General features: G+C 33.1%; 1 protein-coding gene across 6 annotated transcripts in view; it reads right to left on the bottom strand.

The window, feature by feature from the left end:
- Positions 1-9,913: 9,913 nt before the first annotated feature.
- The window catches only part of LOC113392364 (rab GTPase-activating protein 1-like), a 33,654-nt gene continuing 19,265 nt past the window's right edge, over positions 9,914-24,302 (bottom strand). For 5 of the 6 annotated variants that reach the window (XM_064220832.1, XM_026628759.2, XM_026628760.2 and 2 more), the window contains 19 exons: positions 23,882-24,063; positions 23,334-23,459; positions 22,976-23,074; positions 22,035-22,195; positions 21,433-21,535; positions 20,908-21,070; positions 20,478-20,568; positions 20,209-20,353; positions 19,278-19,466; positions 18,756-18,881; positions 18,310-18,420; positions 17,983-18,113; positions 17,347-17,468; positions 17,065-17,168; positions 16,066-16,176; positions 15,295-15,355; positions 14,752-14,885; positions 14,423-14,516; positions 9,914-12,009 (listed from right to left, as the gene is read on the bottom strand). In XM_064220832.1, coding sequence (XP_064076902.1) covers positions 11,705-12,009; positions 14,423-14,516; positions 14,752-14,885; positions 15,295-15,355; positions 16,066-16,176; positions 17,065-17,168; positions 17,347-17,468; positions 17,983-18,113; positions 18,310-18,420; positions 18,756-18,881; positions 19,278-19,466; positions 20,209-20,353; positions 20,478-20,568; positions 20,908-21,070; positions 21,433-21,535; positions 22,035-22,195; positions 22,976-23,074; positions 23,334-23,459; positions 23,882-24,063 — 2,558 coding nt within the window. In that variant the 3' untranslated portion in view covers positions 9,914-11,704. Of the gene's footprint in view, positions 12,010-13,040; positions 13,072-14,422; positions 14,517-14,751; positions 14,886-15,294; positions 15,356-16,065; positions 16,177-17,064; positions 17,169-17,346; positions 17,469-17,982; positions 18,114-18,309; positions 18,421-18,755; positions 18,882-19,277; positions 19,467-20,208; positions 20,354-20,477; positions 20,569-20,907; positions 21,071-21,432; positions 21,536-22,034; positions 22,196-22,975; positions 23,075-23,333; positions 23,460-23,881; positions 24,064-24,302 lie in introns of all 6 variants that reach the window. The other variant, XM_026628761.2, reaches the window with a different exon arrangement.

Genomic DNA, 24,302 nt, shown 5'->3' with positions numbered 1-24,302 from the left:
TATGAAGATATTACAGCAAATATGCTTTTTACAAAAAAAAAACCCTGTAAATGGCATTTGTTCTCGAATGTCTCGCAACTTAAACTTTAATACAACTACTATTACGTTTTTGTTCATCAAGTCGTAAGAAAGTTTTGACAGCGTTCGCTTGAAATGAAGTTCCGCTGGCTCACTCACCCTTCAAATCGGAACACAACAATACTGAGTACTACTGTTTGACGGTAGAATATCTGATGAGTGGTTGTTACCTACGCAGACGGGTTTGCACAAAGGCCTACCACAATGTAAATATATGTATGAATATTCCACAATTGGATTTGTTGATTTTGTATGTATCTGGAAACTAACAGTTATGTGCTGAGCACGACATTTTATATATGAATTGTTACAATATGAACAGTATTAATCCAAATACAACACCAAGTTTGTTCAGTATTGTCGCAACAAAATTAATCTTACAAAGTGATTGCCTCGCCACCTCGCCTCGTATTCGCTACTTGAACGTGAACGTGAGAAAGTACTCACAATTATGACGACGACAATAATTTTCACTCATTAGTTTGTCCGTGCGAATCTCTAGGGAAATCCATGTCGGAACAATATCATCGTGTACTAAACAGTCGCCATTAATCTGCTAACTATTGTCAATAGAAAAAGTAATAGGCAATTAAGTCGTTCGATATCTTTGTTCGGAAACGTATCTCACGGAGATGTAGATATCTTATCTAGTCGTAATTGCCGCTCAGATGAAAGTTCTGTTGAACTCGGACACGAAAATATAGTCGTTGTTTTTATAACAAAATAATAGTATTCATTAAATAATTCAAAATGTTAATAATGCTATTCCTATTTTTTAAATTTAAATCTTTCCTGTTAGAAAGTTAATGAAATGAAAATATTTTAAATTTGAACAAAGCTCAGAAAAGCAGTTTGTTTTTTTTAATTACAAACACCATTTGTATGAAGTCCATCGGAATGAGAAAGTGGCGAACAATTTAATTAAAAAAGGTCAAAGACTAAAGAGTTTCTCACTAATTAAAAACAATATATCTTTTAAATTTCAAATTTGATCTTATATTTAATTTGTTAAGGTTTGTTTATGATTTTATTATATCTGTATATATTATATGCAAACAAATTACATTGTAGATTAAAGCTTCTACTACTTACTTCTATTTATTTATAAATAGTTGTCGTCCGCGACATCGCTCGTGATTCAGTGGTTGGTCATCAGGTGTTCGCCATAAAAAGTCCCCTATTGCCTTCCATGGATTGCTTCACACCAAATCTCATCAAATTTTGTAGCCATTAAAGAATTCCACTGAATATCCATCTCTTAGCTAAGTTATCACGTATTATGGATGTGTACTGTGTATTTTATAAGAATTATTATACTTCCAAAAAATTAAGTTGAATTTCAACCGCATTTTACTAGGATTGTACCTATATTATTGTTATTGGTCGATAATTACGTATATGTACTTGGCGGTAGGACTTTGTGCAAGCTCTGGGTAGGTACAATCATCACATATTCTACCGCCAAACAGCAATACTTAGTAATGTTGTCTTCCGGTTGGAAAGGTAAGCGAGGCTGTGTAAATAACATCTTAGTTCCCAATGTTGGCACCGCATTGACATCGTAAGAATTGATTATTTTTACAGCAGTAAGTTGGTGATATATACATAGATTGAACGAAACGTCTTGGCAGTGTTTATTTTTTTTTTTTTAATTTGTTCTCGTGCTTGTATGCTGACGAGCCGCTTTCTTCGCCCATAGATGCTCATAATGCAAGAAATAAAAGCAACTCTTTCAATGCGTCGCTAACCAAGGGATTTATGACATTGTATTATAAAACAAATACAGTAGAAAGTATTGATATTAAGCGATAGATTAACTCTTATAATATTAACCGTTAACATATGTGTAGTTGGGCCTCATGATTGAACCATATAATTGGGACTCATCCAGACCAGCTTGTATTAGACCCTAACACCGTGCTTAACGCTTACGTGATACACATTAAAAAGTTTCATCAAACAATTTTAGTTAAAAAGCATGCAGGTACTTCTATAACGTAAGAGCTCTGAATCGTGCACACTTCATCTAACATTCAATTTAAGTGCTAAGGAAGGGCATTATTTCTTTTTTTTTTTTCAATAAAAGACACACATTGTATAATACAATCGAAAATCATAAATTAATTTTAATACGGTTTCACGTTCATATTCACTTTTACTTTCTATAAATATGACTCAACATTATTGACATTAATATTGTAGTTTTATAAACGAAATCACCAAATATTTAATAAACAAGACCAATTATTCTTAATTTATTGCAATTATTCTTCTGACAGATTTGGTCGCAGGATCATTAAAGCCATCGATTTAGGTTAACCAGTATTATTTTCTATCGTTTTTTAGGGTTGGGTACGACCCAAAGGGTAAAAACCCTCTTACTAAGACTTCGCTGTCTGTCCGTCCGGCTGTTTGTTATCAGGCTATATCTCAAGAACCGCGATAACTAGACAGTTGAAATTATCACATTATATATTTCTGATGCCGCTATAACAAATACTAAAAACAAAATAAAATAAATATTTAAGGAGGGTTCCCATACAAAAATCGCAATTTATGCCTATTTTTACTCGATATTAGTAAATGGTGACAGGTAGGCACTTGAAATATTCACAAAATACTAAATTGTATATTTATTTTAATAATAATTAATTAAATTAAAATAAAATATACTAACAGGGGCTCTCATACAACAAAAGTGTTTTTTTTTTGTCGTTTTTTGCCCAATATTAAAATCAGCACCAGGTAAACGCTAATATTCACAAAATATTTAGTTTTATTTAACGATTAAATATATTACAGACAAATTATTTATATTTAGCGTGTCGCGTTATGAACTTTTTTAGGGGTCGGTACCCAATATGAAATTTGTGTACCTAGTCAATGGTACGGAATCCCTCGTGCGCGAGTCCGACTCGCACTTAGCCGGATTTTTTTAAATCGTGTTTCATTAATTACTTGATTTAAAAATTAAGATTCATGGGACGACATAATAATAAATTGAATGTTTTTAATAATTTTGACACATGCAATCAATGAGTTAAATGCTGATATATCATTACAACACAATTATATTACAACTTATAATGTTGTTCGTTCGACCGATTCCGTCTACAGCGATCATTCTCAAAAGAGACTTCGTTTTCACTCTCCAGTAATGTAATGGGACGGCAATTCAAAACAACCGTAAGAGGGTTCGCAGAACCAAACGACTTCACGTGACTTTCGAGGCACGAGATGTAAACATTGTCAAATTTTTAAATTCCGAATTCCGACTGCCTCTGAGGTTTTGAGAGAAAATGACACCAGTTTTTTTTTGGTTCGACTTATAAATATTTTTTCATCTACTAAGATTTTTATTACCGTATACTATATGACTGTAACGAGATACAAGTGAGTTCCATTAGTAAACGCTTGCATTCCAAAGTTAATTGGCTTACTTAGACTATTGAAAGTGCATTTTGAAATCCAACAAAAAGTTTGCTATTAAACTTACGTAAACGTGAACTATGAATCGCGTTCTACGCAATATCAGTTAATATAATATGATGTAAGTTAAGGAAGCCGGTCGTATTTGAGATTGACGGAACATGCCCTAATTTCCTGTCATGAAAATTATCCATTATAAGTAATGCCTATAACATCAATTTCTATTACATTCTAATTCGCCGTTATGTAGTCTTATGAGACTTAATAAACATAATACTTATATACAGTATGTTTGTGTAGTAGTATGTCTATACAATATGAAGCGATCATTCAACGTTATCGAGTTGAATACATTTATATATCTGAAATACTATTGAGTATTTTATTGTTAACAGAGACCAACGTTATATAGACGAAGAAAATAAACTTTAATTAAAAGTCAATATATACTTACTGCAAGTTTTCGTTTGTTCATTCATATAACAAAAAATGTTATCATATAACAAGAAAAATGCATGGAATTCAATGATTACAAATAATATAACATTAGATTAATGAAAACAATACCGAATTTCTTGTCGGTTTTCTCAGTAGAATATATATCGATTCCAAAGCGTTGCTACTTCGTCTTTAAAAATATTAAAAAAAAAAAAACTATAGTCGTGCTAAGAAGTAATAAAAAAAACACATTATATTAAAAGTACTTATTCAACACATAAATATTCACTACTATGCTCATATGCTTATGTAAATAAAATAACCTGTATATATTTAACTGTTACGCAGAACTTACCGCTTGGAAAAGTTACGGTCCATTACTTAAGCATTCACGTTTTTACCAACGGAGCACTTCCGTTCACACAACAATTCATAGGGGAATCGTAGCGAAACATCTGTTCACGTGGTATCACCTGCCGCCGTGTACTGTATGGGAGCGGTCCCATCATTCTGATAACCTTTGACATTCATAGGAAGCGCGTATGTCTACAAACGCCCGTATATCATAAACACTACCTATGTACAAATCAGATTTAATAAACTTCATACTTGAAATTAACTTAATTAACTCAGTTAACCTGCATGTGTGTTTTTATCTATCGCACAGATTAATAATAGCACAGATACACAAATAGAATGCATTAAAATTTTTAAAACTCTTTGATATCGTATTTAAATCAGCAATCCAAGTGTTTTATTAACTGGACCATTTAGGTTCAAAGGATTTTACCGCGTACATTGGTGTAGGTTCTTGATTGTTATATCTCGAATAAATTCATAATTAATATAATTTATTCATAAAATTAGAATAATATATATCTTTGTATAGTTTCATGTAAGAAATAAAACATTTTAAAATGCTATTAATAATAATTCCGTTATTGTATAAGGCAATTATGTTAAAACATATGAGGACAATTTTAACACAGCTTTTTATAAAATGTCAGACGGACGGAGACAGGGGCCATCTAATCGTATGTGGTCACAACTTGGGACCTGAGGTTTTAATTCCCTTGTGCCTGTAGTTACAGGTAAGTAAATAATATAATATTTAATATACAAATTCTCTAGACATCTCCGCGCATGAAGTCTTCGATAGATATTCGGAATTGCATCGTTCGAGCTGTTATATAAACAAGCCATTTGCTTGTTAGCTAGTACTTTTACAATTAATTGCATGAATAAGTATTTCGTTCAAAGATATTTTAACAAAATTAAATAACCTATTGAATTCAAAAATGTCTTTCATTACATACTATAAAACAAAGTCAAGTTTACTGTTTACGAGAAATAATGGCTTATTTTCGAAGCGATTTTAAGCAATACAGCATTAATCGTTATCCAATTAAGTACCTTAAATACATTGTTAATTTAATAAAGAACAATATGGCGCTTTATAATATGTAATTTAAATGAATATTTGCAAAGATATTACAGCTTTAAAACGCAGGGACATAGCGGTTTGTTTGTCTAACGACTGAAAAACTGTGAACGTTGTAAAACATTCTGTAGTATATTGTGTATAGTGGAAGCATTGCACCCGTGCGAAGCCGGGGCGGGTAGCTAGTTTATTATAAAATACATTATACGTGCATCACTTAATGTGCACAATAAAATGTCATAGAAAACTATGAATATGCTTGAAATTACATCGACATTATGATCAAGTCTAGATTACAATTACTATTGCAAGAAAAAATATGTATTAATATTGTTCATTTTATAATTAAAAATAATTAGATAATTATACTCTTATCTAGAAAGCAAATATACTAAAGTCTCATGTTCTCGCCAACGGTGAAATTCGTAAGATCCTCCGACATTCCGAAGTAATTTCGAAACCATTGTGTTCCGGCATCGCAGATAAATTATTATCTCATAGAATACCAAAGCGTTGTCCTATTCAGCCATGTTTATGTCTCTAGAACCAAATTAGTAACAAGTAATAGCATCGTTTATACCTAAATATAATCTTTAATGTATTATATTACAGGCTTTTATTTAACTTCACTAGTTGGTGTGTGTATTTTATAGATATAACAAACAACTGATTAACCCTTATGCATGTTTCAAACAAAAAACTTGTTTTTATTTATTTAAATCAATAAAGACGCAAAAAGCGCAAGTTATACCGTATTGTTTATTACGCGCCTTTGCAGATCTTTAATATAAAAACTTAGAATAAATATGTATTACTGCGTCAAATGACAACGCAAACGAAATCGTAAAATATGAAAAAATATTTTCGAATGGAAAATATTGTCACAGCTTGTATTATTGTAACACCTTAAAAAGAAATTTAATAATCAGACGAAGTAGATTTTACTACTTTTTATACGAAACGAGCGCCAGCTAACAAACAGTATAAAGACTGATTCATGGATCTGTTTATATTTAAGTATTAGGATCGCTACACATGATCAAAGAATTTTCCAGCTATAGAGATCTAACGAATGTACTCGCACACTTTTGGAGTGACGTGGTTGCAATTTAACTAATATAAGCTTTTAAACCATTTAATGATTCCTTGCCTAACTTTTATGTTATTAAAATAGTATGTTTTCATTATCGTTTTCAGATGTCACATATCTATTTTCGTACATGTTTATTTTTTGTAATTGATTTTTTTTTTCTGTAGAGAAATTCCCGAAAACAGGGAGTCTGGAAGGTGGACATTTCCGTGTCTCGGAAAGCGCGTTAAGTTGGTCATGCGCCTGATTATATTTTACTATTTCAAAAATCTGTTAAAGTTTTAATTCTCCGGGCCAATCTACACATTCTACCTAAAAATTAGAGGCATCTGGTAGTTTACGTCTAACTTAATTTCTATGAAATATGCCTCGATCTATTTAGGAATAATTTTATCATGGCTAGTCTGTAAATATTTCTGCACCTGTTTATTATCAGCTGTTTGCGTCACGACACGCTGGCTGTCGTGAACTTGATGCGTGGGATTTACGTTTGTTGTTGTAGTTATAAAAAGTATTATGAGAGTAATTATATCAAATCATATTAATGACGTTTCAAATTCTACGATCTCCAATCAAAATATAAAATTTATTATACAAGAAAATCTTCTCTGAGAACCGCTGCGCCTGCTGGTTGTTTTATATACATATATTACTTGCGTAGTTTTTTTAAGAAAGAGAACCAAAGAAAAGTCACCTCATTTATAAATATAGATTTAATGACTTCTTGCGGAAAACTAAAAGTGTCTTAATTAAACAGTTAATTAAGTTGTCACATTTTTAATTTTCCCTGGCATAGAGATTGCATTTTCTAAAGAAAAAAATATGTAATTGCACGTACAGAACACGACAGTATAATAACAGAAAGTTGAGACATACAACATAACATAATATGTATACCCACTCGTGCGAGACCCTTGTAACTAGCACTATACAGTAATTACCTTTTAAGGTGTATGTAAGTTCCTATTATTTGCATAATAACAATTATGAGCTAATACTGAAATATCTATTCTGGGTCTTCCCTTGGTCTAGTGGCTAGCTTAATGACTGTCGATCCACAAGCCCTGGGTTCAATTTCAGGGTTCGTAAAAAAATATTAAACTTCAAAAGTTAGCAGTTATTACATGCTCGTGCGTAGGAAAGTAGGTATGTCTCAATTTTAAAAGTCTAGACTCAAGAGCTTTCGTTTGAGGACACACTCTTGGACTATAATATGTTCCGCACAGCTGGTTAGTTTCCCTAGAGAATAGACGCCGTGATCGACATCTATGAAGCGAACCACATCTACAATATTTGTAAAATTAATTGTGAATAAATATTTATAACCTTTGATACACAAAGCGACATCTATATGTACATTTTATCAACGCTACTCTCCACTAGATGTCGTTAGTAAATAAAATGTTGACAACATTCCTCACAAGATGGCGCTACGTTAATAAAAATTGCAATATTATAGACATCGCAATTTATATGTATTTAATATTGATTTATTCACTATTATCTTCCCAACATAAATTACTTTTTTAACAATAAAAGTCAATAATTTATAAAACGTTTATTTCCATAAATGATAAGACTAAAACAACACTTCTCCGCATAATATAGCTCACTCTATTCACATCACAATCTGATGCTCCTCGCGTTATTTATAAAGCTAGTAATGTGCCTATTAATTATAATACATATATTCTACAATACAACTAAAAGCGAATTATTGCAAAGATAGTTTCAAGAAATGATTATGGTGGCTGGATAGGGACTAGGTATTAGAATGTTTTATATTTCGTCTGTATTATATCTATGTATAATTAACATTAACTATTAGTTTAAATTTTAATTAAATGTTAAATCTTTGTAATATTAACACCACTAGAAATAACACAAATCGTAACATCGATAACAATTCGACATTATTTTTAGCATATAATACGCATTACTATGAAAGTCGCAATGACTAATAATATTTTGTTATCCACATACGGCGTTACATATAAATGTGATTAAGCGGGTGTTCGGTTCAAAATAGATTTGTCTCTTTCATTCATCATTTATTTTACGTTCGAAAGAAGAATACAGCATTGTTTATTTCCCTTCTAATAACATTTATAATGCCATTAATGTTCATTAAAATATTGATGATCTATATAATTATTTGAAATACACATCAATACGAAAAGTTAGTGCAGATAACAAAATACTCGTGGTGGATTGGACTAAATGAGAATATTTAGTCCTGTCGAATAGTTAAATTTTAGTTCAGAGATATAAAACTCTTTTATTGAAACTTAAATTATCCAAATAACTTAAAAAAAATATAGTGCATATATATTTCGATAAAAATAATAATTAAATCACATACAATTACAGTTTTAATTAAACCGTTTCACAAAATAGTAGCAACACTGACATACATTGGCGTACAAATCAATCGAATGTTGATAAATTTAAGTAGTTAAAAATAAATAATACTCTTTTTTTCATATATTGGAGATCAAAAATAAATACAATTCACATTCTCATAATATAAACAAACACTAAGATTTATAAATCAATCAAATAAATAAACAAAAAAAAAAAACTGTTAATATATATTTAATACAAAATAATGAAATATTTATTTAGACACTCATTTTAAACATATTATTGTCAAGCGAGTGATATAATTTCTTATATTTTACTTATATATTAAATTATTATAGCACAAGATAAATTAATATAATTATTGTAAATATAAATCGGTATCAATGTTAAGAGAACAATGAATTTTTGGTTTTTTTAAACGACAGTAAATTTAAGAGTATGGTGATTTAGGGGCGTGAAATTGCTTTAAATAGGTGATGTCTAGGATAGTTCGTCATAGGCTAAACCTAGTGCAGTCCCGGTAACCAGCTCGTTTAGATATTTAATACATACATATATATATTCAGAAACGACGTATTATTTAGCTTAATTACAAATACATCATAATATTTAAGTTTTGAAGAGGCAAATATTTTATATATTTCTTTAAATGTTTAAATAACCAGTAGACGCTATTTATATTTAATCTTTAAATAATAATATAATTATTTATATAATAATAAACTAAATAATTATTGATAAAATATACAGATATGTCAAATGATACATTTTTAATTTAATTAGATATATTTGAAATATTGCAATGACTTTTGGTCGATATAATAATTTTTAATAATAATGCAACATTTTTTTTAATGATGGCACAGATTGTAAATGGAAAAGAAAAAAAATTATATTAATAATAATAATTATTCGTTAAATATATAATAAATAAATGACTTCAGAATAATATGCGTAATTTTTATTTTGTGAATTTTGAATTCAATTAATAAAATAACTACCTATATAAATAAGATTTATTTATTATATTTATATATATTATATTTAATAATAAGATTTATTATTATAGGATTTATATCTATGTGATAATTTGACTAATTCAACAGAATATTTATATATAGTGCCATACTGATAAAATAAATTAAAGCAAATGAATATTATTGTAATCTCATATAAAAATATGCTCGACAAGAGAGAGAGAGGCAGTAAGATAGAGTGAGAGACAGAGAGAGAGAGAGAGAGAGACGCCAATATTAAAGAAATACATTAATTTCTCCTTCCGTAAAAAAGTAAGCGTCAATGTCTTTTATTCAAAATGTCTAAATAAATATTTTCCTTAAACCTGTAGATTTATATCAAGCATTAAAACATTTTTGTTTAAATGCGCAAATCTGACCGGTCCAATTTAAAAAAATATTATTGTTTTAAAAAGTTTTTTGTTTGATAAAGAAATTATAAAACACGGACCTACAGCACACATATATACACGTGGCCATGCTACTGCCTTTAACGACGGTGGAAACGCTTGGAGCAGCTTGTGTATATTACTGCTGCTATTTACTGGTTTAAGAAATAAAATGCATAGATAAATTATATTTATATCAACTCTTGACTTTGTATGACTGAACGTTTCATCTCAGGAAATCCCATTTCGAATTAAATAATTATTTTTATATATAGATAGATAATCCGTAAACAGGAGCTCAATAATGTATGTTTTTATGATTTACGACCTTAACGAGCAATAATAAATCTCAATCAATATGGCAAAAAACAGGCATGTATGTAAAAAAATTGAATTTGTATCTCTTCGACTCGTTCAAAGGTCTAGGCCGTGGTGATTTTATTAGCAACGATCTCAAATATCCACTCTTAACGGAACCTATATAACAGATCTGACAACGCATTAGACTATTCACTTCTCGTAACTAAAACCGTCAGTTATTTTAGAAAATGACAAGGCATTTTGCATAACTGTATTAGGTCTATTATATTCAGAGCGAATATAGCAACAGCAACTTCACAGTTGATTTCCGCTAACAGAGGCATTGAAGAGGGGGGAGTTATAATCAACTCGATTGACCAATCAGAATTCGAGCACTTGACCTTGAAATGCAGACGATATATATTGCTTTACGAAATATGTTAAAACGGTTTTGTGATGGAAACTTATATTTAGAAATATATTAATATTCATTCGATTTAAGTGGTTTTATGTAATACCACCCTTTGCAATGCCTATGATATTATTATAATAACTTATCCAATCAAAAGGCACTCGCACTATGGCTTACGATAAAGCTTTATAACGTAACGCAATGTATGGCGACTTGGTATATTGAAATTATATTTTTTGAGTATTCGAGATTTCAAAATATTGCTTAATAATAATGATATATTTTTTAATATAACCGCCGTCCAGCAGCGAAGCTAAACACTTTTTAAATTTCGTAAGCCTACTTTCATTATAATTTTTTATTTTTTTTAATAGATATTTTCTAAAATAAAATCATAAGCAACGAAAAAGTTCTTAAAGCATTAAGATAAAATATGTTATTTTTATTACGGTATTTTTATCGAAAATTAAAATGTTAAATCGAAACTTTTCAACCACGCTTATATGGAATGGGAAAATGGCAAGATTTTTAATTTTCCAAAAAGATACGTTCATAGATAAACTCTGATTATATACCATACTGACTAGTAATAGTTATGTGCACTTTAAATCTAACCATACAATCTCCTCACAACTGCATACACATTAAGACCACAGATAATATCAATGGGAACATAATTTATACACAAAGCAGCGAACGCAACGCTCGAATTCAAACCAACCAATATTTAAAAATGTAACGTTTCTGTCAACCCATCGACAGGTTCTTTACAATCGTCACATCGTGACTCCTTCGATTTAGATCTTTCGCCTCTTTGCTGAGATTCGATTCGACGAGCATCGAGTGTCTTTTCGCGTTGAGATCCTTCTTCCTTCTGACAACGTCCGGACTGTACGGTTCGGACACACGTCTGTCGAGATTTGCGTGACTCTGTCCCTGTGTGTTCGAAAAAGAACCCTGTCTATGAAGCGACGGCGATTGTTGCTCTTGATTTAAATTTGGAAGGTAGGTTTGGAATGATGGTCGGTTTTGCGCAGCTTCCATGATGGAACCTTAGAGGCAAAATGGTTACAGATAAATTGATTGTTTCTATTTGAAAATTATATCGAAAAACACATTATTAATGTCGAGATATAAATGTAAAAGTGTTAAAACATTGTATGATAATTTATATTGTATAGCTAAAAACAATAACTCTAAATACCAGATTTAAGATGAGAGGAAAGTTAAGCATACAGAGGTGAAAATAATCAACACACGCCAACGAACTACGGATTTTTATTTATTCAATAAAATAAAATGTAACAAATAATGAAAAGCATGCGTTATAAAATGTCAACGAATACATTCGAGCGAAGTTGGACATAATGTAAACAGAGTAGTCATTTGTTTAATTATTTTCTTCTAATTAAAATCAAATGACACGAATTGAAGTTAAGTATGTATGTCACAGCCTGTTAATAACCCCCTGCTATCATGTTGAGGAGGGGTTTTCTCTAACATTGAATATAACAATGTTTTATTCACACAGGAAAGAGATAACCTCTTAAATTATTTAACACAAAATATGTTTATTTTTATTAATATGTTAATATCACACGATAACATGCCACATAATAGAATTATTATCACAACAAGTTTTATCACTAATTGTATGTTATAGTCTAAACCTTTGTGACTAACTAAATTTATCGCTAAAACGAAAAATAGTATACTGTATAGAGACGATCATTTAACATTTTGGAAGACTTATTGCATTAAAAATAAAACGTAATACCACACGAATGTTAGTATAAAATACTTGAGAGAGCTATTAGAGTTTTGTTTACATTTTGTCTTCAATCGTTAAAAGAAAAGGAAAAACACAAATACAGAAACCATGCGAGTAATTAATGAGATCAAATATACGTCACAAATTAATGATATGATTAGTCATTAGGTAACGATTTGTACAACGAACTAATTCTCATCATCACTCAGGCGTCTAGGACGGAATACACATGCCTATGATACTGGTTTTTATATTACAGACATACAGAATAAGCTTACAGTAATTTACTAATATTTACTAATATTTATTCACCTGAATCAACATTAAACAGGGTTTTAATGACCTACAAAAAAAGAGACAAGTTCAATTCTTATTACTGGGAAAGTCAACGGTACCCATCGATTACAATATATTAAAATCGATTATATATTAACATAATCGATAAATCAACAGAAAAATACATTCGTGTTATTTCAATAATTAATTATTGTATTTTTTTTTAATGTCTGTATATGTATCTAGAATATAATTTATTCGAAATTTAAAATGAGAAAATCAAAGGTTTTTGTAATGGACATAAATGTGACATGCCTTAAGTGTATGTTATGCGGTATGTTGTAATGTACAAACGGTTAAAGTAGCGTTGTAAGCCATAAACGCGACCTCATGATGCGTACAGTGCGCACAAAAATTAAAAACCAAAGCATGGTGAGTTATCTTAAGCCCATTCCACGAAATGAGCTCTGTTTGTATGATCATTGGTCAATGCGCGTGACCTTATACGGCCAATTCATTTCTTAAGATTGTCTTACATGCCGGATTCGTCTCGCTTATCTCAAGCCGCGCGCATCGACCAATAAGGTACGAGTATTTCGTTCCCTAAAAATTCGATTCGTGAAATGGACTGTAACTAATTGAGGGGGAAGTAGTAATTTTGTAAATAATACATGATTTTACAGGTGTTAGAAACAGAAGATTATTCAATTAAGTCATTGTATCAACTGTCGTCAGACGGAATATATAATTTATTAGAAATTCATGGTACATATGTCTGCTACTGTAGTTAAAAACAATGTTATTGTGTTAGGAAAACTCACCCAGTGCGGATGTATAGTGCGTTAATCGTATTAGTAAAGAATGTGACAAATCAGTGTTTTCCCTTAGTAGGTGCGATGTGTTTTTGTGGATTTTTATAGCACCTTTGCTGTAAAGTGTAATGGAAATGTTTTCATCAATTGAGTATTTGAATGAGAATTATTTATCATTTTTTAAATTCAAATATTATATTTCAATAATAATTAACAGCGATTTTTTAAAAGGGACCTCCGTTAGTTTTGACGTAATAATGTTAACTCTCGATCTTGACGAAAGCCAAACCCGCGGGTACATAAATATTACGGACGGTTCATCACATGCACGCGACAAATGTTCCTGGCAGTTAATCGAAAACGATACAGACAAAACTTTGTGTGTTATAAACACTTAAAAATATTTTATGCGATCTTTATATTTATGATAAAAAGAGAATCATTCAAATATCAAATGTGAATAGTGTTCGTGTTAAAAAGTATGTCGAATGGATAAAAGGAGGAAGAGTAAGAAAGCAGCAAAGGCCGCATAGTCGCAGGCGAAGAGCGCCACGGCTATGAGGGCGCTTTCGGCGCGGGAGTAGCGGGCGGGGGGGGAGCGCTTACCCAGCGTGCGCACCAGCCACGGCGTCACCGACTGCTTCTGGTTCATGGCCGCCTGCATCTCGCTCAGCGCCGCGTTCAGCTGGTGGCTCAGCTCCTGCGAGGCGGTACCGGTCAAGCATATCGAATGTTTCCTGAGACGAAGAATTCTCGGAAGTGAAGTTTTTGCGAGGCCGGCTGGGGAGGTACTGTTTATTGTTCCTCTAAACATCGAGCTCTCATCATTTTTATAGCTTTGGGAACATTTTTAGAGGCGTACTGACAGTGAGCAGAGTGGCTTCACACTTCTAACGATGTCGATCTATAAGCGACGGTGAGAACTTATCACCCACCTGGTTGCTGCACTGCGCCTGCACGTGCGCCAGCTTGACCTGCGCGAGCTCGAGCTCGAGGTCCCGCACGCGCTGCTTCAGACGCGCCTCCGTGTCGCTCGAGCTCTCCTTCTCCTCCCCCTTCGGCTCCAGCTCTGTGATTGGTTAGAGGTAAATTATTGTTAGATATTCGTTTTCTTATTGTAAGAATCACTTAGTTTTCTATTGTTAACGAGCAATATTTGAATCGCTGCATTTTAGTTTGAAGAGGTCGCTCCTTTTCAGCTAGTGTATTTATCCGCACAAGAGACGAGCCAACAGTTTCTCCTTAACTATTCGTTGTATAAGTGCGTACAGACGTGCACCGATGTATTTACACACAGTCAGAAGTTTAAGAGTGGAATGTACGACATATATTATACTAAAGTACAAGTCGACAAAGACTCTCGCAATCATCTTGATTGGTTCTGGACCTTATCCGTGCTATTACCTTGTCGTGTAGAACGTACCTTATTTTTTTATAAAATATAATTACATATATTTATTATAAATAATAATATATACCCTCTTTATTGTCCTTCTGTGCTAACTTCACGCTGCAACTGACGCAGCTATTCACACAGTCCTGAAAAGAAAGAATATATGTATAAACTAAATGTATAACATGTGACATTTTAAAGAATATATAATATTATTATAGGAAATCAGATAGCGACGTCAGAAGTCATTACCACGCACTTATATTTTTATTTTTTTTTATTCTAAAAAAAGGCCGTTTCGCAAACGAGAACATGAGGATACAAAAATAATATACATTAAACTTAAAACTATCTTAATTAATCACAGGTCTATGACTTAATTTGGACAATATTTTTGCGAGATATGACGTTGGATCTGCCAGAACGACATTGCATTGTCCAACAGACTCTATATCTAAATTAAGTGTTCTAACAGATTCGTTCTGAGCACATTCCATCGATACGTGCAAAAGATTATCAGGTACATTACAAGTGGTGCAGTTCGGAGATGTTGTTTTCCGCATCAGAAATACAAACTTATTGCATTGGATGTACCCAGACCGAAGCCGCAAATTTGTGCAAGTAGAGGTTTTTTCTAGTCGTAGTATTTATTACTACCTTGTAAATACTAACTATAGGATTTATATATACTTTTATTTATTAATCAAGTGTCAAATTATTAATTAGCGATAGATAATCAAAACGAATATTTATATAAATAAATAAATAAATCTTAATTAATAAAAACGAGGTCTTACTACCTACTACTGACTGAATTTGATATAAGTTATATCTATCAATTGAATTCGACACTCGCCTGCATCTGATGCAACTGTTTGTCGAGACGCGCACATATCTCCCGGTAGTCCCGCGCGACCGCCGCGTAGTGAACCGACTCCCTTTGTGTCTCCTCCAAGTTACTTCGAGTCTTGAACAAGAATTCATTTTATTAAGGATTGTACAGACAAACGCAGGTTTGGATTCGTTTACTCTATCTTATAAAATATCTTTGATGTTAAAAGAATTAAATGATAATAATAATATAATTTATAACTATATATATTATATATGTGAAAGTAACCCTGTCAGACGGATGTATCAGGGCCCTGATCCTGTATGCCACAATTCTTAACGAACCAAAACGAGTGACGTAATAACAAGCTAATAAAAACACAAACGTGTTTCCGTAACACGCCGAGTTAATCACTCAATTTAGATTATAAAACAGTTAACGAGTATTATGATATCTGGCATATTAATACACACTTCATTTTTAAAGTGAATGTGGGAATTTTAAGCCTTTTAATCGCATATACGTGTAGTAATTTTTTTTTAATCACCTTTATATTTTAGTAACATAATATGAACCCGAACACTTTTTTAACTAAATTTAACTCTAAAAACCATCAATATAATTTATAAATCACATTAAAAACATTATATTTATTTAAATTTTTATGTTAAATTACATCCACGAAAGCGTGGAATTTTGACATTTAAAAACGAGCTAAAAACGCGATGTAAACGACCCGAGGTATGGTTTTCGATTTGACAGTGGCATTCGGAATACCGCTTTTAGCCAAAAACGCGTCGCGAGCGCGTTACAAGCTCGTTTGTGTTGTCGGTGGCGCACAGAATCAGGGCCCTGTTGCTCATTCAGGGCCAAAACTCCGAACCAAATTTGGTATGAACCCCAAGGACATAATATGCTATTCTTTATGCCTAACTCTTGACGACCAACCCCTAAATCGGGAGCGAACAAATAAAAAAAATAAATCAAACAACTAGTTAAATTACAATCAGTAATAAAATGTACCTGTTTAAGTTGACTTTCGAACACATCTTTTTCTTGTTGAAGTTGTGTATTTATAACTTTTAATCTTTCCAATTCCACGTTGATCTTTTCTTTTTCCGCCGATTCTGTAATAAATGTAATCATTGTTTTAAAAAATATGTTTATATAGAAAATTATGAAGGCACACAACAGAGTGTTGTTATCGTTGAAATAATATACAATTAAATATTGTTGTTGAATTCTACGTATGTAATAAAAGTAGCATATAACGTAGATGTATAATTTAGTGTATGTATTAGGTACCTTTGATAAACTTCTCGTATTCCAATTGATACTTCTGTAGCCTTTTTACTTTAATACTGCAAGCTAGTTTCACGATCTGTCGTGAAGCTTCCTCGGCGCGGCATTTCTTCGGTAATGTTACTCTATTATAGAGAAAATTTAAGATAAACATACGAAAATCTTATCATCATTTTTAGCCACATACGTATGTGAAAATAAAATAACTTAAAGATAACAGAGAAGTCAATTGGCTATAAGTTTAATCTGCTTTAACTATAAATATATTTTGATAAAACAGACACTTTACGCATGAAGCGAGTGATTTTAAGTTTCTTAATAACATATTTTTGGTTATTTAAGTTGTAGAAGAAGTTGTCAATCTTATAAACTTAAGATATTGAAAGGAAAATAAACTAAACGCCAACATTTAAAATTGAAACCCGCAAAAATGTTCTTAATAAATAAATATATTACATTGAAATAATAATCACTATTTCCAACAGTAAATAAAAACAAAACATACTATGAAACTGAAATTAGTTACCAAAAAAACATATCCGATATATAGTCCGGAGACTTTTACGTACTTGAATGTTTTCAATGGGTTTTCATTATTTAAATAGTAATAAGAAACTTATATAATATTAATTAAAATACCTGAAATATTTGAGTACACCTTCAAAATCGTGTTGCAAGAGATCCTTTCGTGCACGACTGAGCAGAGCCAACGAAACTTGGAAGAGGGTGTCCATTCCTTGTAGCAGAAATACGTCCAGGATGTGATAGACCTATGAAGGCATTTAATTTTATTACTAAATTTTCAAACACCGCAAATTAGCTGTTATATTAAAATCGCTATAATATATCACAGAAATACATCGAAAAGAACATTAGTTCACTTAATAATTTTTTGGTAACAATGTTCGATCGTTTATCAATTAATAATATTTTATAAATTTTTTTTTTTTTTCTTTAATAACTTACCAACGGCAGAGGAAACCGAGCAGTGAATACTGTAAGGAACCATTGCGACGCGAACATGTGTGGTTCAACACCCAATTCTTGAAAGTGTGCACGTAAGTCGTTCAGTTGTTCCTTTAAGAAAAACAGCGTCTCATTAATATGTAAATCCGGCTCGAAGGATCAAAAAGTATTCTTTTCATATACCTACCTATAAAAATATAAAATATATTTTAAACTTTTAACATTTTTAAAGATCAGACTTATATCCGCTTGTTATTAATAATATGACTCAAGATCTGCAGGTATTAAATACCTTTGCCAAATTATTCTTAGTAAGGTTGCATGTCATGTATTTTAGAAAATCATGAAAATATACTATTTTCAACCATCATATTGTTATTTTAAGTGAAGCTAACTATGATGAAAAAAAATTAACGGTAAAACAAATCATTAATCAATTAGCTCACCTCCATCAATCTGTCCAACTGGTGCAACCTCATATATAGTGCTTCGAAACCATCCTTGTACAACTCTCGTAATCCGTATCCATACATCAAACGAACCAGCAGACAAAATGCTTGCTCTTCTGGCATCTGTTAAATTAAGCCATTTGGGTTAAGCAAGGACTTTTTATAAGTTAAATCTATCTTTTCAATTTTAACATTTTAAGCTGCTTCAGGTAAGTTATTTATTTAACCAAATAATGTCATTTTTTAACGCGTTTAATTGAACTCTATTTATTTATACGAGTATACAATTTTTATAATATAATTAGGTTTATATTATTACTCAAGGTACAAGAAAAAAAACACGTGCAATGCGGAATATATACACAAAATGAAATCACAACCAAATTCGTCTTAAAGTTTTACCTGAATTTGCGTCAAAAATTCCTCTCCAATAACGAACCGAAAAGTAACCATTTCGAAATGAGTTCAACGCTACCAGCGTGAGTAAGTGAGCAATAAGGTAGCGGAGGCGACACTCACGTGCAGCAGCAGCGTGGCGGCGAGGAAGCTGAGGCCCTGGCAGTAGCCCACCTCCACGTCGTACACGGCGTAGGCGCGCGCCATGCGCAGCAGCGAGTCCTGCCCGAGCCCGCCCGCCTCGCGGAAGAAGTCGTGCGCCGGGAACGTGCGCGCGATGTCGCGCTGGATCACCGCCTCGAACGGGCAGTCCTGCGGCGCAACGTCCTCCATTCAATGTTGTCCGATTGTGTGCACGTGTCCATCGTAGTTCGAAATTTCATTTATTGTTTAAATTTCGATACAATATATGTATATTCATTTTTATTTTAAAATAGTCTGTTGTTTTTTTTTTTTAAAATAAATCGAATCAAATTGAACTAATGAGATCTTTTATGTCACCGAACAACTACTACCTTTTATCGACTATGTAGACTTTGGTATTAGCAAATCGTAAATACGATCCATTTATAATGGACTGGTTTTTAAAATCCATTTTATATTATTTAGTAGAGGTTAAGGAACCCAGTAAAAGTTGTTTTTTTTAATTCTAGTACATATTTGTTGAAAAATATCAATTTAAAAATTCCATATTTAAATAGCGCGCGGAAACGCTACATAGACAATATAGCGCTGCATTGGGATCGGTGACGGTACTTGACTGTATTGTAATCTGTGGCACATATAATCCACATACAGTAAGCAAACGTGGTCAACAAGCAAGTGACGTCATCATAAACCCGACCAATCAGGAACGTTTTGTGTCACTTGACAAACGTTTAAAAAGTGCATTTTTATTTATGGATTTTTGAATAAATTAATTATTATTTTCAATTTTCGTTAATAAATTACCATTTTTAAACTCATAATATATACTGATTACAATAATTGACAATTTATTTTTCGCATTGTCAAATAGCCTATTACACCGTTATAAATAACCGTATATTCGTACCTTACTGATGAGCGTACGGTACGTCTCCATGAGCTTATCGTTCTGGTCGACGCCGGCCAGTCTCAGCCACACCTCGCCTCGGAGCGCTTCCGGCACTCCCACGCGCACGAGCTGGCTGAGAGCGCGAGGGCGGGGTCCGATCCAGCTGTGGAGTAGTGGCAGCGTTTAATAATTCCATATAGTCGAAATATGTGAAACACGCGGTAATCGAATAATATTTTGTAGCCCAAAATTATGTACTTACTAATGAATAATTACTGAACACTTACTTTCTGAGGACCTGTGCCCAATTCTCGAGTACGTCTACGCCACAATCTTTAGACACCTCACCGGTCCCACTTAGAAGCGGTTCATCGCCATCTGCGAAGGACATTTTAAATTTGGTCATGATCGAAATAGTTTGACTTTTAACAAAAAGTCAAATTCCTAGATGTCAATACAAATGAGACAACTCTAATCCCTTTAAAGTATTACAAATGGTCAAATATCAATATAGCATTTAGAGCTAATATTCAGTGAAGCCAATACGGAAATCCTTAACAGCCGGGTTCCGTTAACGATCGAGCCCAAAATGTCTTATAAGCACTAATTGTGCACAAAAGAGTGGTCCTAGATCAAAACTTAGATTAAGATTCATATATTCTATTTCGAAAATCATTTCAATTTGTGCACTAAAAGAGATGTGATAGTAATGATTACCGGAGTCGGGCTCCGAGGGCGAGGGCGGCGCAGGCGCGGCGGAAAGCGGCGACGGCAACAGGCTGGACAGCGACAGCGGCAGGTTCAGCCGGGACCGGTCCAGCTCCCCCGACGTCTCCACACTGGCCACTTCGTACTGTAGCTGGCCCAGAGAGTCTACCGACTGGAAGTATACCATATATATATATATATATATATATTGTTGTAACTTGCATTGGGCAGTGTAATATTTTTCGAACTTTCGGACATTTTTCTTGACTCATAAGATTCAATTGAAATGTGTGATGTGTGATTTAAACTACAACCCGTAGTTACAGATGTACTTTTTTAACTCAATAGATTAATTGTTTTTACAAGTCAAACTTTATATAAGAAATAGTCTCACAAAATTTTGGAATCTTAACTCCGAAGGTCGAACATAAGGCAAAGATTAGCATAAGTTAGGATATTTATTCCTCATTGTATCTTTGACTGTAGTATAGAAGAAAATAACAATTATTAAAGGTATTGAAGATAGACGTTTACCTCTCTCAAGTTTATATAGAACTGTTGTACGAGCGGTCGCTTGGAGTAGTACCAAAATCGTTCCGCTGGTGGATATACTTTGACTGGTGTTTCGATTACTAATCTGTAAATTAAATTTGTAAATATATAGATATATATTATATGTATGGATATTATATACAGTAAATGTATGGATAACGATGAATTGGTCAGCTTATAATATTTTCGAGCTGAGATTGCCAAGAGGTTAGGACGCGTACATCTTTAAAGATGATCGCGGATTCAAGCAGCACTGAATTTTGACGTGCTTAAAATTTGATGTGAAGAAAAACATCGTGAGTAAACCTGCATGTGTTTAATTTCAACGAAATTATACCACACGGGTAACCAACTTCTCCTCAAAGGGAGAGCGGGGCTTAGCCCGGTTGTCAGTTATTTAAAACAGTACCAACATCATCAATATAAATTTAATTCCACACATGTTGTAGCTCTGTCGTAACAAATATTTACAAATACGAATTGCAGAAAATGCACAAGAACTTATAGATAAACGGGGAAACGACAAGAGCGACGATTGCCAGTTGATCTTCGGCAATTAGGGGCCGAGGAGTGGGGCTACGCACCGCAGCGGGTCGCGGATGCCGCGTATGACGAGGTCGAGCGCCAGCGACATGTAGGCGGGCGCGCCGTCCCCGCTGGCCACGTTGAAGGCGGCCAGCGCCGACTCGCCCGCGTTCCACAGCGCGCACACCGAGCAGCCCGAGCCGCCCGACGAGCCGCTCACCTGCGCGCGGGCGGGTCATTATATCGCACTCTTAATTACCCACTCCCCGAAATCGAAATCATCAATCACCAACTTTTGCTAATTTATTTTTTATTTTATAGTGTAAAAATTAGTTTCTGTAGTATTGTTACTAAAAAACGTGAGACAAAATTTAAACAACATGTATTGTCTTAAATATGTAACACCTTTCCGTTGTAGTAAAGAAGAAAAGGTATTTTCGTTCACCAGAATCACAAAAAAATGTTTTGTAATTTCACTTGTCTTTAGAATTGAGCCATTATTTTACAATAAGCATTATTTTTGAAAATCTGAATTATGTCGATGTTTTATTGAGAGTACGATATGTCTCTCGTTGGCATATTGGCTAGAGATGTTGGTCTATTGGCTGGAGATGAAATAAAATGCGTTTGGAACTAAGACACGCGCGGTATCGTCGGCAAACTCGCGTCGATGCTCGCGGGACTTTGTTTATTGTTTGTTAGTGTGGATTTTGGTCATGATTAGTTACTGTATTATTAAAGATTTATGGTTTTACGATTATTTAATTGCAGAGTTATAAATAATAAGAAAGTGAGGTAACTTTTTTTTTCAAATATAATGTCGCAAAATAATTCCTTGCGCTGAACTTACATACATACAAACATTTGTACATACATACCTACATAAACACATTACATATACCATTGTTTCAATCGGAAAAATATTTTTCAGAATGTTTTTGCTGACACGCCTTCGAGAACCGTCATATTAAAATAATTCTTACAAGATTCCAGTACATACCATTTCAAGCAACTGCATGTCTGAATGTTTAACACTCCGTCCGGGTGCGAGAAGTATGCCAAAACACCTCTCTATGTACAAACCTCCTGTGTAGGATGACTGAAACAAATTCAACTAAATAAAAAACAGTCCTAATTTATAAAATACTCGCTGCCCGTATATAACGTTTCTATTGAAAGACAAACATAGAAAGAAAACCTTTGGCACTTCCGGTGCACAACTTGCCAAGGGTTTGGCAGCACGGACATAATAAGAAATATTTCTTATTTTGATACATTGAGTGTTATTCACTTATTTGAAAGTAAGGTGATGGTTATTGATATCGTTTAATTTTAATTTCAGTGAATCACGTGAATACCTGTGGATCGTCCGGTTCCGCCTGCACGTTGTTAGTGACCTGCGTCACGTTGATCGTCACTTGTTTATCGATACCACCGCGCAGCTTGTAGCCGAGACGTTCTTTGGGCACATGGCTGAATGTACCCTGAAAAAAAAAACATTTATAATTTCATAAAGAATGGTAATAATTATAAATGACCAAATGTTATTGAAATTCTGTATCACTAAACAATTTCATAACTTTCATAGGCAATATTCAATAAAATTATCATTATTCTAACAAAAACAACGTTCCATTTTTATTGGATAATGTATCATCTACATCTCCAATGCGCCACCAATCTTTGGGGCTGTGTTATATCTTTGTGGCTGTAGTTAAACTAGAACACTAACCCTTCAAACCACAACACGACAATACTGAGTATTGTTGTTTGGTGGTAAATATAGGATTAGTGGGTGGCACCTAGCCAAACAGGCTTGCACAAAGCCATACAACCAAGTATAGTGATTGATGAAGATATAGCTTTCGCCATATTATATATATTAATCAAACAAAATATTTCCAACCTTGGCATCAGTCTCCTTGATGTCCACAGTGCACTCGAGAACGTGCATCAGCTGCATGGGCGGCGCAGCGGGCCCGAGACCCTCAGTTAGGGAGCCCGTCATAGATGGCGCTGCACTCAAGTCTCCCACCAGAGACGACGCCATCGAACGCGGTATACGCTCAAACGCCTTAGCAAAGCAACCTGAAGAAAAACATCATTATTTAAATTTACACTTAATCATAAAACATCCTTTACTCTTTTCCAACCCTAAGGAGACAAAAGCCAAATAAACAACATTTGACATCGAATTAACGCGATACCATTGGTCGAGAGCTTGAATAATCTTTGCTGTTCAATACGGATTTGCGAAAAATTACGTTTAAAACGTCGTCATTTGTCAAAAAATATATTGGTAAAGAAGGCATATTATTCGATACGAG

Source organism: Vanessa tameamea, chromosome 5 (assembly GCF_037043105.1).
Source record: "Vanessa tameamea isolate UH-Manoa-2023 chromosome 5, ilVanTame1 primary haplotype, whole genome shotgun sequence".
NCBI lineage: Eukaryota > Metazoa > Arthropoda > Insecta > Lepidoptera > Nymphalidae > Vanessa > Vanessa tameamea.
The sequence above is the reverse complement of the archived record's forward strand: the minus strand, read 5'-3'. Positions and strand labels throughout refer to the sequence as shown.